The sequence below is a fragment of the Ostrinia nubilalis genome, chromosome 29 (genome assembly GCF_963855985.1).
Source record: "Ostrinia nubilalis chromosome 29, ilOstNubi1.1, whole genome shotgun sequence".
Taxonomy (NCBI): Eukaryota; Metazoa; Arthropoda; class Insecta; order Lepidoptera; family Crambidae; genus Ostrinia; species Ostrinia nubilalis.
Window position 1 is genome coordinate 6,665,565 of NC_087116.1, and position 13,290 is coordinate 6,678,854.

At 39.5% G+C, this 13,290-nt stretch overlaps 1 protein-coding gene across 1 annotated transcript in view; it reads left to right on the forward strand.

Annotated features, from left to right (window-relative positions):
- The window catches only part of LOC135085786 (fatty acyl-CoA reductase wat-like), a 49,570-nt gene that overhangs the window by 4,787 nt on the left and 31,493 nt on the right, over positions 1–13,290 (forward strand). Inside the window, exons 2-4 of the mRNA XM_063980585.1 lie at positions 9,913–10,022; positions 11,101–11,190; positions 12,475–12,736. Coding sequence (XP_063836655.1) covers positions 9,921–10,022; positions 11,101–11,190; positions 12,475–12,736 — 454 coding nt within the window. The 5' untranslated portion in view covers positions 9,913–9,920. The remainder of the gene's footprint in view (positions 1–9,912; positions 10,023–11,100; positions 11,191–12,474; positions 12,737–13,290) is intronic.

Below are 13,290 nucleotides of genomic sequence, written 5' to 3' on the forward strand. Positions count from 1 at the left end.
GAGACTGAATAAATGACCTGATGATGACGTTCGTTCGTTTCAGCCGAAAGACGTCCACTGATGGACAAAGGCCGCCCCCAAGGATTTCCACAAAGACCGGTCCTGCGCCGCTCGCATCCAGGCACCTCCCGCGACCGTCACCAGATCGTCGGTCCACCTAGAGGGAGGCGATGATGATGATGATGACGATGATGGTGTTATTGCGTGATATTAGATATTTTTATATTATAATAATAATAATTAATGATGTCGCTTATTACATTATTGTATGCATAAATTGTGCAACAAGGCCGTTGAACTCGGCATGCGTAACGTAGAGCTGTGGTTTAATTGGATGAACTTGAAAGGATTAACAAAACTTAAAACTAGAGATGAAACGGATATCCGGTAACTATCCGGTAGGCCGGATATCCGGCCTAAATTTACTATCCGGCCGGATACCGGATAGTAACTCACTATCCGGCCGGATACCGGATATTAAAAAAATACGACAATTTCCTATTAATAAAATGAAATGCATTAATCTTTGAGGTAAATGTCAATAAAATGGCTTATAATAATGACGGCTTTTATTTAAAGTCCAAAAAGTTACAAAAAAACCATATTAAAGCCTTTAAAAAAAACTAATTTCTTTTTCTGGGCTATTCACTCTAATGACGAATACATAATAAATAGTAAATAGGTATCTGTTTTAATCCACAGTTAGACTAGCTATAAATAACAAAATATCAGTTTTATCGGAATTAATTAATTGTCGAATCGAGTCACACGATATATTTCGATGACTTTGCGAATGCAGTATGATGATACGATTATTTTTACATTGCGGCAATCACTAAAATTCGCTAAAATGACACTAATGACGTTTAAAAAGTAGCACGCTCGTCTTCATACAATTTTTTTCACATGCTGCATCTATCCATATCTGTGAATAAAACTAATTACCATTTTGGATTTTTTTTTTTGATGAATTAATCTTGCTCACTTTATTTACAATAAACAGATTTTTTTTTAAACTAAGGCAAACTTAACTCTACACAAAATAAAAATATAAACTTATTTTACTCAAAAATAAAAGTGTGTCCGTGAGGCAAAGAGGCGAGAATGCTGGCTGCATTTCCTCGCTGAATGGTAATACTAAGCCTTTGTGCAAGGAAAGAGCCAGCATTTAGATTTTCCGAAATTTTAATTAATTTAGGGCAAATGGTCCGAAACAATCTGTTAATGTCGAAATATTGACAAATAAAATAGGCGATCTTTTTTCACTGATGATCTGATGACATGATGCAGTTCAGTCAGATTACGCAGCAAGTAAACTAATTTAATTTTCGCCATTCAATCACACACTCACGATGGCAACCGAAATCGCCCGAATTGATTACCCCCTAGACAAGTGGCAAAATCTGACATTCTACTCGGACTGATTCGATTTTCGAAAAGTGTGACTAGTCTAGTCTACTTAGACCCACTGATCGCGTTCGAAGCACCTGTGCGGCGCTAAACTCGTCACGACATGCAACGAGACAACGGGCCAACTATCCGGCCGCCGGATATCCGGCTATCCGGCCTAGCAGCTGGCCGGATATCCGGTATCCGGTATCCGGCCAAACAACTATCCGTTTCATCTCTACTTAAAACTAACGTGGTTCAATGGGGTGGCTGACACCTTTACCCAGTATACACAACTTCTTTAAAAAAAATAAAAAATACATCGTTCTAGCCCTAAAACTATTTGTAACGCTTTTAATACTCGCATCAAATATTATGCTTTCTTTTTTTCTTTCAAAAAACTCAAGTGTCACTGAATGGAACAAGTAGGTACGTTTAACTATGTACTTAGGTACTTTCTTAAAACTTGTATTTCTAGCTGAACAAAATGTAATCCACGTTGGGAAAATGTCGTTGGCGGTCTAATTACGAGTTATCAGGAATTTAGGATATTAGTTTTCCATAATATTTTTTGTTAGGTTTCATCAAATAACTTATTAAATTAGGATCAAGGATAATAATTATAATCTAGCTCTTTTCGCCCGCTTGATTTTGGTGAAGATTTTCGATCTGTGAAAGAATATTGACTTCTATCGTAGCTCTTTACTGGCGAAAGAATCATCAAAATCGATTCAGTAACTTAAACTATAATTACAATATTCGCGACACCTCGTCAGAAAGTTATTTGATGACTCTGCCATAGTAATATAACACACAAACGATGTTTTTGCGCGTTTCCTAGCCTCGCCGCTATAAACCAAGCCGCAGCTTTACAACACAGCCTTTCTGGTTTTTCCATAAACGTGGACATATTTAATGAGCCTTATTACAATGTAGTGTAATCAGATTTCCTATATCAATGTATTTTTTTGCCTTACCAAGGATTTTATACGACTATGTAGTCTATATTTTTGTTGGAATATCACCCTTATAACCTGCTACATAAAGTGCTACTGTGGTTACCTTCATATGCAGTTGTCTGTGCAAGACCTTTGGAGAAGAAATGACTCAGATTTGCGATTAAAAATGGCATTTCTTGACCAAATTAAGTACAACTGTGCATCTGACAGCGCGTTGACATTGACATCGCCCTTATCAGAGGGCCTAGTGTCATGTGAGTTTACATCAAACGCGCTCACTAGTGAGCGCGTCAAAAAATGTCATTAAATGTATGACGTATTGCACAGCGCCCCTAGCGGAAACGTTCAAAAACAAAAAAAAAAATATAGTATTTTTTAAACTTGTTGGTGTAAACTCACACTCAGCCCACAGATGTATCAAAAGAGCGACACATAAATCCATGAGAATAAGATCATTCTCACTCTTTCTCGTAAATGTCGTAAGCGACTAAGGGACAAAATTAAATATGCGAACGTCAGGCCTCCCCAACCCGTCTGGCCAGCGTGGGGAGTGTAGGACAAATCCTCCATTTGTTGGTAAATAGAGGGTCTCTCTTGCAGTGGAGATTAATTGACCTGGTGATAATAATGTACCTTTTCATAGGAAGTAAAAACTCGTATAAATACGTAAAAACATAATTAACTCCTTTCTTCAGTCGAGTAAAAACTGGACCATTCAAGTTCAAGTTCTGTACATTTCCGTTAATTATTCGCACAAATAGTTGCATGATCGAGGGAAATAATGACGGCTTTTATACCCAAAAGAGATGGATTGTCAGTAGACTCACTGCAAACAAACAAATCTTCATAGCTACTAGACATGATGTTGTTCAAATCGAGTCAAGTACGAGACTAACCAAACATGAACATGACCGAGGAAACTCTGTGCAAATTCTGCCTTATAGAAGAAGAAACAGCCATGCATGTTCTCCGCGACGCGACAGTGTCTTTCGCGCAAATGTCTTTCGCGTTAGTGTCCCGATACGTGCCGAAACCACACGTTTCTACTGAACCTTTTTCATATTGAAGTCGAGACCTCGACAACCTACGTCATCGGCGACGGTCAACACTCGACCGGAATGCACGTAAATTATATGTAACATAAGTGTTTAAGATACAATAAAAATATTACATTACATAAACACATGGCCGTTGGGGCAAAAAAGTTCTCGAGTGGCGACCACGGGCTGGGATACGTAGCGTGGACCGACGATCTGGTAAAGGTCGTGGGAAGAGCCTGGATGCGGGCAGCGCAGGACCGTTCATTATGGAAAAACTTGGAGGAGGCCTTTGTCCAGCAGTGGACGTCATTTGGCTGAAACGAACGAACATAAACGTATCTCTATTTACCTACAAAACATTTGCTGAGTTCCGGCAGCGTATAAAATAGGACCTCTCCCACTATGGCGTGGATGTCGTAAGCGACTAAGGGACAAATTAATATGCGAACATCAGACCTCCCCAACCCGTCTGGCCAGCGTGGGGAGTGTAGGACAAATCCTCCATTTGCCTCTGGTAAATTAGAGAGGGTCGTGCTCTTGCAGTATGATGATAATGAAGTAGGTACCTATAAAGTAGTTGTTTAAAGAAATCTTAGTACAAAAATAAACTAGTATTTTTATTGTTTTCGGATTTTCCCGTTACCCACGCGGAAATGAATGATATTTTCCAAACAGATCATATTATTATCTCTTTCTAGCAAGTTCCATATATTATTACTATAATTTGCATATACGTCATATAACAGAGCATAATAATAAAATAGTGCAATTAATATGTAGACCATTTTAGCGTTATGCCGCTCCATTATACATTTTACCTTTACACTAATGTTAAAAGATTTGTTTGTTTGTATTGATAGGCTTGAATAGGCTCTGAAACTACAGGACCGAATTGAAAATTCTTTCTCCATTAAAATCCTTAATTATTTTTGGTATAATTTTTTAACCCTTCCACTGCTTCGAGAGAATAAGACAGGCTATTCGAGAAATTCAGTAAAAATTTCCAAAAAAAAAAACTGATAATTGTGTCGTAATCCAAATTGTGTCATAACAAAAAGACTATTTATTACGTAACAGTTAAATTGTAATAAAACATTGAAACGCTGTTCAAAACATTGTTAAACAAATTTTAATAAAATAAAATAAAACCGTACGTGTCCGATTCGCGCCTGACCAGTTTATGACGCACTTTCTTCAAGTAGGTACAGACAACAATTACATTTTTATTGCAAAATATTAATACTTAATACAACGGCTTAAGACGCCACAGTGTTCAGCTTGCCGTAAACGTCATACGCTCGTATTCCCAAACATTACTATGAGGTCTCACAGTGCGCGTGGTCGCACATGGTGACACACGAACAAATCACAGGACTCTATTCAACGCTGTGCGTTCAATTTGCTGCTTCACTTAAGCAAACATCGTTTGTGAATACGGGTTACGGGCGTTAGTTTGAAAGTTAGTTTCAAAGACAATGGCCCTTACACATCTTCGTTTGAGCAAAGAAAATACGCAACCGAGCGATTTCAAAATGGCCGCCATTAAAGACAATTTCGATTCATGAACACGCACCGAGGTATTTCCTTGTAAAGTTGTTGTTTCATCGATAACTACGAGTTAAGATTTGTTAATTTTACAATATTTACTCAAATGGCGGTATCTTTAGATTGCGTTGGCAGAAGCTTGATTTTTTACAGTTTTAATGGACCACAGACTCCACGCGTTCCTGAAAAAATGCTGAAAGATAGATTAGAAGGACGGACCTACACGCCACGTCTAACAAAGTAATCTTACAAGAGTTCTTTTTCTCCTTTTGAGGTACGGAAACTTAAATATGGAGCCGTTTTTATACCTACTTTTCATCCCCTATGAAATGCCTAGATGAATTTCCGCGTATATTTTCAAGTCGATAACGACGCATATCGAATGATCGATTATTTCACATCCCTAAACATCTACGTGACCGTACGTACCGTACAGCAAACACGACAAAATGTTGATTTAGATTGAATAACAAACAATTGCGCGTTGATTTGTTTATATTACACAAACCACGTAATAGAAAAAGGTAGGTAGGTTATGTTTTATGTTAGGACATCAAAGCATGAGGGAGGTCTTAGGGGTAAAAACAAGAGGGAAATACTGCAATAATCTTCTTTCCTCACCCCTTTTGAGAGATATCGAACTCGAGTCGACGTCTCTCCGAAGGGATGCGCGAAGCCACAACAAGGGCTCTCGCGGAAGACCAGTTTCTTGACATGCCCTCACGAGCATGTCAGGATAAATACTGAGCGGGAGCCTATTGACACAGTGGCCCACTATTTTCTATATTCGTTTTGTGTTGTTATTGTTTTTAATTTGTGCTTACTGTGATCAATAAAGTCTATTTCTTTCTTTCTTTCTTTGCTAGCCGTGGGGAGTGTAGGCCAAATCCTCCATTTGCCTCTGGCAAATTAGAGGGTCGCGCTCCTGCAGTGGAGACTAAATGACCTGATTATGATGACAATAAATTACCGTCATTTAATCAATACCAGGAAGTTCAACAAAGTGGTCATTCAACTTCAGTTATTTTGAGGAATGAATGTATAATACAAGCATATACTACAAACCGTTATAAAAACTTTGAATAAAACCTGTTTAGAGCACGCGCAGCCTCCGATATTTTTGGCACTCTACATGTTTATTATTATACTTAGGACGCAATAATGACTAAACAAGTTAGTGTCAGCCAAATGACGTCCACTGCTGGACAAAGGCCTCCCCCAAAGATTTCTACAACGACCGGTCCTGCACTGCCCGCTTCTAGGTACTTCCCGCGACCTTTACCAGATCTTTGGTCCACTAATCAGTATGTTGCCTTATTGGCATTTCATCATTACTCGTATTTCAGCCACTGTCTACTACTGAACATAGGCCTCCCCCAAATCCCCAATTATTCTAGATGGACCAGTGGAAGCACTATCTAGCGGCTTTTTAAAACCTTTTTATAAGTTATGTCAATCCACCTTTTCTTTTTAGCATGGTCGTATTGGTCGTGCAATATAGTTGAAAATCTATTTAATATTTATTTATTTAAACTTTTATGCCAAAATAAGGCGCACTTAATGCACTAAAGCATTCTCGACCAAATATTATAAAGCTGAAGAGTGTGTTTGTTTGTTTGTTTACTTGCACGCGCTAATCTCAGGAACTACCGGTCTGATTTGAAAAATTCTTTCAGTGTTAGATAGCCCATTTATTGAGGAAGGCTATACCACCACGCTACGAGTAATAGGTGCAGAGCAAAAATGAAAAATGTTGCGAAAATGGGTTTTCACGCGTAGGTACCTACGAAGTCTCGGGCACAACTAGTAAATAAATAAGCGACCCTCCAACCCTTCTCTGAATTATTGATCGACAATACCAAATTAGTTTTAGATTCTTCAGGTCTTTTAGTCTCCACTGCAGGAGCACGGACCCTTCTAATTTACCAGCAAATTTAGGATTTGTCCTACACTCCCCACGCTGGCCAGACGGGTTGGGGAGGCCTGATGTTCGCATATTAATTTGTCGCTTACGACATTTTGGGAAGAGGCCTGATGTTCCCATATTTGTCGCTTACGACATTTTGGGAGGAGTGGGGTCTTATATGCCGGAACCGCACGGCCAAGTTAAAGATTGCTAAAATTATATTTATAGCCACTGCGAATGATTTTTTGCAGTTAAAAATATACAAAAACCCTGTTGACCCATTCCATTGAGAAACCAGTACTTGACGTCAGAATTAAAATATTCCACCGTGACGTTTCGCAAATTTGAACTTTGGCAGCTTTATTTAAAGTTTATTTTGCTAATCCACTTAAAGTTGTTTGTGGGATCGAATTACTTTTTGTTTCATGTGTAGTATCATCAGCGAATTTTATTTTTGCTAGATAGTAAAATTTCCATAACATAGAATGAGGCAATATTTGTAAATAATTTTCTAAGAAATAGGCCAACGGTGTCGGCATTTGACTGCCCTATTGAATAGTCTTCATAATCATCAAGTCATTTAGTTTCCACTACAAGAGCATATCGATCCTCCTTATACCAGAGGCAAATGGAGGATTTGGCTTACACTCCCCACGCTGGCCAGACGGGTTGGGGAGGCTTAATTTCGCATATTTGTCCCGTAGTCGCTTACGACGTTGTGCATGACACATTATTTTGCTTTATTTGTTTGCAGTATATTTTACATCTTGATAACAATTTACAGGTTCCATTACTTAGCATTTGATAAGGTTTATTCATATTTCAAGTCAAATTAAACTGTCTACTCAATCAGATACTAACATTTCTGTTGCAATGCCTTTTAGGTTTATAAGATTCGCTTCTAAGCATGATATTATCACATTGTAAATTGCCAGTCATTGGACATTAAGGGCCATGTAGTCGAGTTATTTTGGACAGGTGTGGTTTGTATGGACTTTGACAGATTTTTGACGTTTGTTAAAGTTAAAGTAAGGTGGTGCAACCCAGCCTTAGAGATTCTTACTTTTGGAGAGTTAAAAGGGCGTCAAGTTGCAATTTGCATTAAAGTAATATTCATTTTTAGGACGTTCAAGGGGTGTTTTGTCCAATGACCATGGTATCATCCAAACACTGGAATTTTCCCCTATATTATTTACTTTAATTGCAAAATAGCCGGGCCTTTTCAAGGCGAGAGTGAATAAGCACCTACAGGGCAGATGTACCATGCTAGACTGCATCTCACAACACCAGGTGCGATTGCGGTCAAATACCTGTCTTGTTATGCATTAAAAAAAAGAGTTTACAGTAAAATTCAGTCAGTCCTTAATATTTTAATTTCCTGCTTAACTTGACCTTATTTTGAGTATTAAAATGCAGTAATAACCTTGTGCACTTATTTAACCGACTTATTTTGGAAAGTATTATGCAATTTACTCGAATGATTTTACAAATTACCACTATTTTGTTAATAAACAAAAGGTCTACTAGCAAAACTAACACGCACCTAACGCCCGTATTCACAAACCATGCTTGCATAAGTGAAGCAGCAAATGGAACGCACAGCGTTGAATAGAGCAGTGACTGGTTCGTGTGTCACCCTGTGCGTCCACGCGCACTGTGAGACCTCATAGTAATGTTTGTGAATGCGTTAGTGTTGCAAATCCTTGAATTCGAATAATTCGTCGGCCGTTTGGTGTAGTGGTTCGAAACGGACTACTATTCCGGAGGTAGCGGGTTTGATTCCCGCACAGTACAAACATTTGTGTGCATGAACATATTTGTTTGTATTGGACTGGGTGTTTTCTATGTATAATATGTATGTATTTACAAAAAAAAGTATTTAAGTATGTTTATATCCGTTGTCTAGTACCCATAGTACAAGCTTTGCTTAGTTTTTATTTATTTATTATTATTAAATAAAGCTTCTTTTTCGTTTGTTTGTTTTTGCAGTATACAATTAACAATTCAGTTAATATTCTAGAAGTTATAATATAACCTGTTAAATTATCACACGTCCATTATCATTAACTACATATTATGTTAAAATGATTATAAATTATAGAGACTTAAATTAATTAAAAAACTAGAGGTCAGGGCAGTTTTCCGCAACCACAGAGTTCTATTCGGTTCGGTTACAGAATAAATTTAAATTCTACCTTAAGTAAAAAACCGGCCAAGTGCGTGTCGGACTCACGCACAAAGGGTTCCGTACCATTGATTTATGAAATTAATTTTTTTTTTTTTAATTTAAGTTATTTGTATGAAAGATTACGCGGTAATAAGCGGTTTACGATTTACGAGGTATTAAAAAAAACTACTTACTAGATCTCGTTCAAAACAATTTTCGTTGGTAGTTTTTAGAGTAATGTACATCATATGTTTTTTTTAGATTTTTCATTTTCTTATTTTAGAAGTTAGAGGGGGGGGGGGGGGGGGGACCAACTTTTTTCCACTTTGGAAGCGTCTGTCACGCAAACTATTCGGTTTAGAAAAAAAGTATTTTAGAAACCTCGATATCATTTTTGAAGACCTATCCATAGATACCCCACACGTATGTCTTTGACGAAAAAAAAATTTTTAAGTTTCAGTTCTAAGTATGGGGAGCCCCCAATATTTATTATTATTTTTTTATTTTTGCATCAAAATCTTAATGCGGTTCACAGAATACATCTACTTACCAAGTTTCAACAGTATAGCTCTTATAGTTTCGGAAAAAAATGGCTGTGACATACGGACGGACAGACGGACGGATGGACGGACGGACAGACAGACATGACGAATCTATAAGGGTTCCGTTTTTTGCCATTTGGCTACGGAACCCTAAAAACAGTTTGAATTGGTTTTTGAAAAGCAAATTTTAATCAATTTGCATTATCCACTATGGACTTTAAACTCAGAGTTGCACCACAACCTAATAAAAGCGTGTTAAAAACGGAAAAGGGTAGCTGAATCTGCGGCTCATTGTACTGTGCCTATCTATACTTGCTAAAGGTATCAATAATAAAGACTTATTTATCTTATTTTTCTTCCCCAGCCAGCAAAATGAACCACTCCCTCGAAGCGTCGCCGTTGATCCCCACCGAAGTGACCAGAGACAAGATGGAGCGCTGGGTAGAAGCCCAGAACAAAGGGGAGAAGACCGAGGTAAGAATCATCAGGTCATTCAGTCTCTACTGCAGGGGCACGACCCTCTAATTTACCAGCAAATAGAGCAGCGGTTCCCAAACTTATTTAGTCTACTGCCCACTTTGAGAATAAATTATTTTTTAGCGCCCCCCATTTTTGTAGTCAAGAGTCGAGCTCAGTCGGTGTCTAAGAGTCCTCCTAGTAGATGACGCGTCCCAAGCCTCTACACAACGTCCCGATTTTTTTTTCTGGGTCTCTTACCGCCCCCCTTTAAGCCTGCAGCGCCCACAAGGGGGTGTTATCGCCCACTTTGTTAAAGACTGAAATAGAGCATTTGGCCTACACTCCCCACGCTGGCCAGTCATATTGGGAAGGCCTGATTTTCGCGTATTTGTCCCTTATTCGCTTACGACATCCACGGGAAACCATAACACCATGATATTTCGCATTCTCCCGGTCCTGTGCTATGCTCTTAACACGTTGTAAAAGACTGAATCACTCTGAGTAACGCAATTTGGCGACGTAGAGCAATGTCTATTTCCGTACTTCAAATGCGGACAGATCTGGTCTGGTTTAGATAGGGCTCCCAACCCCAATCGGTGACCCAACGACCTGGTAAAGGTTCAATCCAAGGCAACTATGTCCAAGGTAACTATCCCTATGTCTAGAGTCCTCCACCTGGACATGAGCTCCCCTGGCTTACCTGGATGTCTTTAAATAGACTTCGAACGCAGGTTGGCCGTAGTAAGGACAATCTGGTCAGGTGGGGATTCTTGGATGGCTTAAACATGGAGTGCAGGTGCGGTTTTGTTCCCCAGTCGATGCAGCACCTGATGTCGTGCCTTGAGTGCCCATGCAACTGCACTCAGGAGGATTTGATGAGTGCTACTGACAACGCCACTCTTGTGGCGGAGTTTTGGGCTGACACTGCGTAGGTTTGTTGTCGACACGAAAAGAAGAAGAAGAAGGCAACTGCCTGGATATTGTTACTAGTTATGGAAAATTCTTGAGGGAGGTCTTTGTCCAACTGTATCCATTTTCCAACTAAGAAGGAAAGACAGAGCAAATAATTTCAATAAACGTTTTTCATTCGAAGGTGGACGTCTACGGGAAACCCTCTGAGAAGCAGATCAGAGAGCTAGAGAACATCAGAAGTTTGAGCAGAGAGCTGCAAGACAATTTACATGTAAGTAGATCATTAATTTTCATATTACAGTCGTTTTTTTTTTATTTATTTTTTTATCTACAACGAGTAAGCTCTTGGCATGAATCTCACCTGATGGTAAGTGATGATCAGCCCGAAGGTGGAAGCGAGCTTCACCCGGAATCCTCAACCACGGAGGAACTGGCTATCTTACCTCTAACTGTCGGAACACAACAATGCTGTTAACACTGTTGTTATGGCGACAGACTTATGTAAGATGGTGGTAGCTAGGCAGGCGGGCTTAGAACAAGCCCTACCACCAACCAAACGGAACAGAAAAATCTGCCCCCACTGGGAATCGAACCCGGGACCTCTGCGTCTGAAGCAAGTGGTCTTACCACTAGACCACAGAGGCGGTTTCCACTAGGGCTTCGGTGGAAATGGATCGAGCGGAGAAGTGTTTTTCGGTGCGGAGATGTGCGGTGTGTGCGGATTGGTGGAAACTAGCCACAACGACCGTGCGCAATGATTAATCAAACCTTATAACAATATCCATAACTAGTTTTGCTAATATCTAGTTTTGCATGGGAATTTGCCATTTTTTGCGAGGCAACCGGATTAATTTTTATGAAAAAATTACTTATAAAATTATTTTTCTTTGTTGAATGGGTACTGATGAGTAGGATGAGTTTGCTTTTCTGAATATTGTTCTCAAAACGGGGCCTAAATATGTAATTTGCTAATTTGCTTTCTCTACATTTATTTTCGATCACCCCACGACACCCGCCCCATTCCAGGGCCCGAAAAAGTTTGGGAAGCCCCCTCAAATCAAAACTTAGGCCGTTTCCAGGGCGCTTATACACGTCCCAAATATAGCTTGCCCTACCACCACTTCGGGACAACATATGGGCTGTTGCTGGGAAGTACCTAGTAGCGGAAGAAACTCAGTCACCTTTGTCAGCCTCCCTTTCAATTCAAAACAGCAAATTAACAACTTACATTAAACAATATGTAACTAATGAGTGCACCTCATGATATTGTGATGGTCTTTTGACACAAAGTCCTTAGTTTAATTCCCAGTCTCAGGTGATTTCGTGTATGATCTACAGCTTCGCTTAAAGCTCAAAACAGTGAAAGGCCAAGTTTCTTTGTAAATGAAATTTTGAGCCTCTCCTCTGCCTACGGAACTATTCCCACCTCTCGTTCCCACTGCAACTCCTGTGTAGCCAGGATCTACAGCTTGACCGCCAATAACCCAACCAGTAAAGGTCTATGTCCTGGGGGAAAGTTCTCCTGTACCTAAACTTAACAATATACCTCTTTCAGGAACTGGAGAACTCAGTGCGGATCGCTGACGTGGAGAACCAGGCTATGAACCCAACAGCCAAGATCCTCGACTATTCAGAAGACCACGAGTTCGTCTCAGCCAACCAGCTCGACAACTACTATGCGGAAGAAGACAAAGTGGATGCGAAAGAAGAAGAGAAGAGACGACTGACCAAGGGTAAAGCTGGGAAGACAGACATCCAGCAGTTTTACAAGGATCAGTGTGTGTTTTTGACGGGTGGCACTGGGTTTTTGGGGAAAGGTAAGTCGCTTTGTGTGAGTTTTGTTACATTTTAAACCTATATGTATAGAAAGAAAAGAAAGAAAAATTGTTTATTTGGTTCAAACATAGTAATTTTACACAATTTGGATAATAATTATAAATAAATTGTTGAACCAAATTGCTTCTACTCAGCTTGTATCATATTCCGTAAAGAACATGATGCTGGTATTCTGTAGAAACCATTTTGAAAAGAGCGTCACCAGGGACGCAATAAACATTGGCATTTCACCATAAACATTATATAAACTGAGTTAGCAGACTCAGACTTTTGTCGGCCGATAGTTTGATCGGCTACCTCTCGTTCCCACCGCTGCAACTCCTGTGTAGCCAGGATCTACAGCTTGACCGCCAATAACCCAACCAGTGAAGGTCAAGTTTATCCCGGGGGAAAGTTAAACTGTCATTGGACCCGCAACGAAATTAATCAGAAGAACATAGGAGTTCGAAGTTAAGGTTCGACTTCTCTCCATTGCAAAGCAGATGACAGGTGACAAACAAAGTTTGATCTGATTTGTATTCGGCCGATACGAATG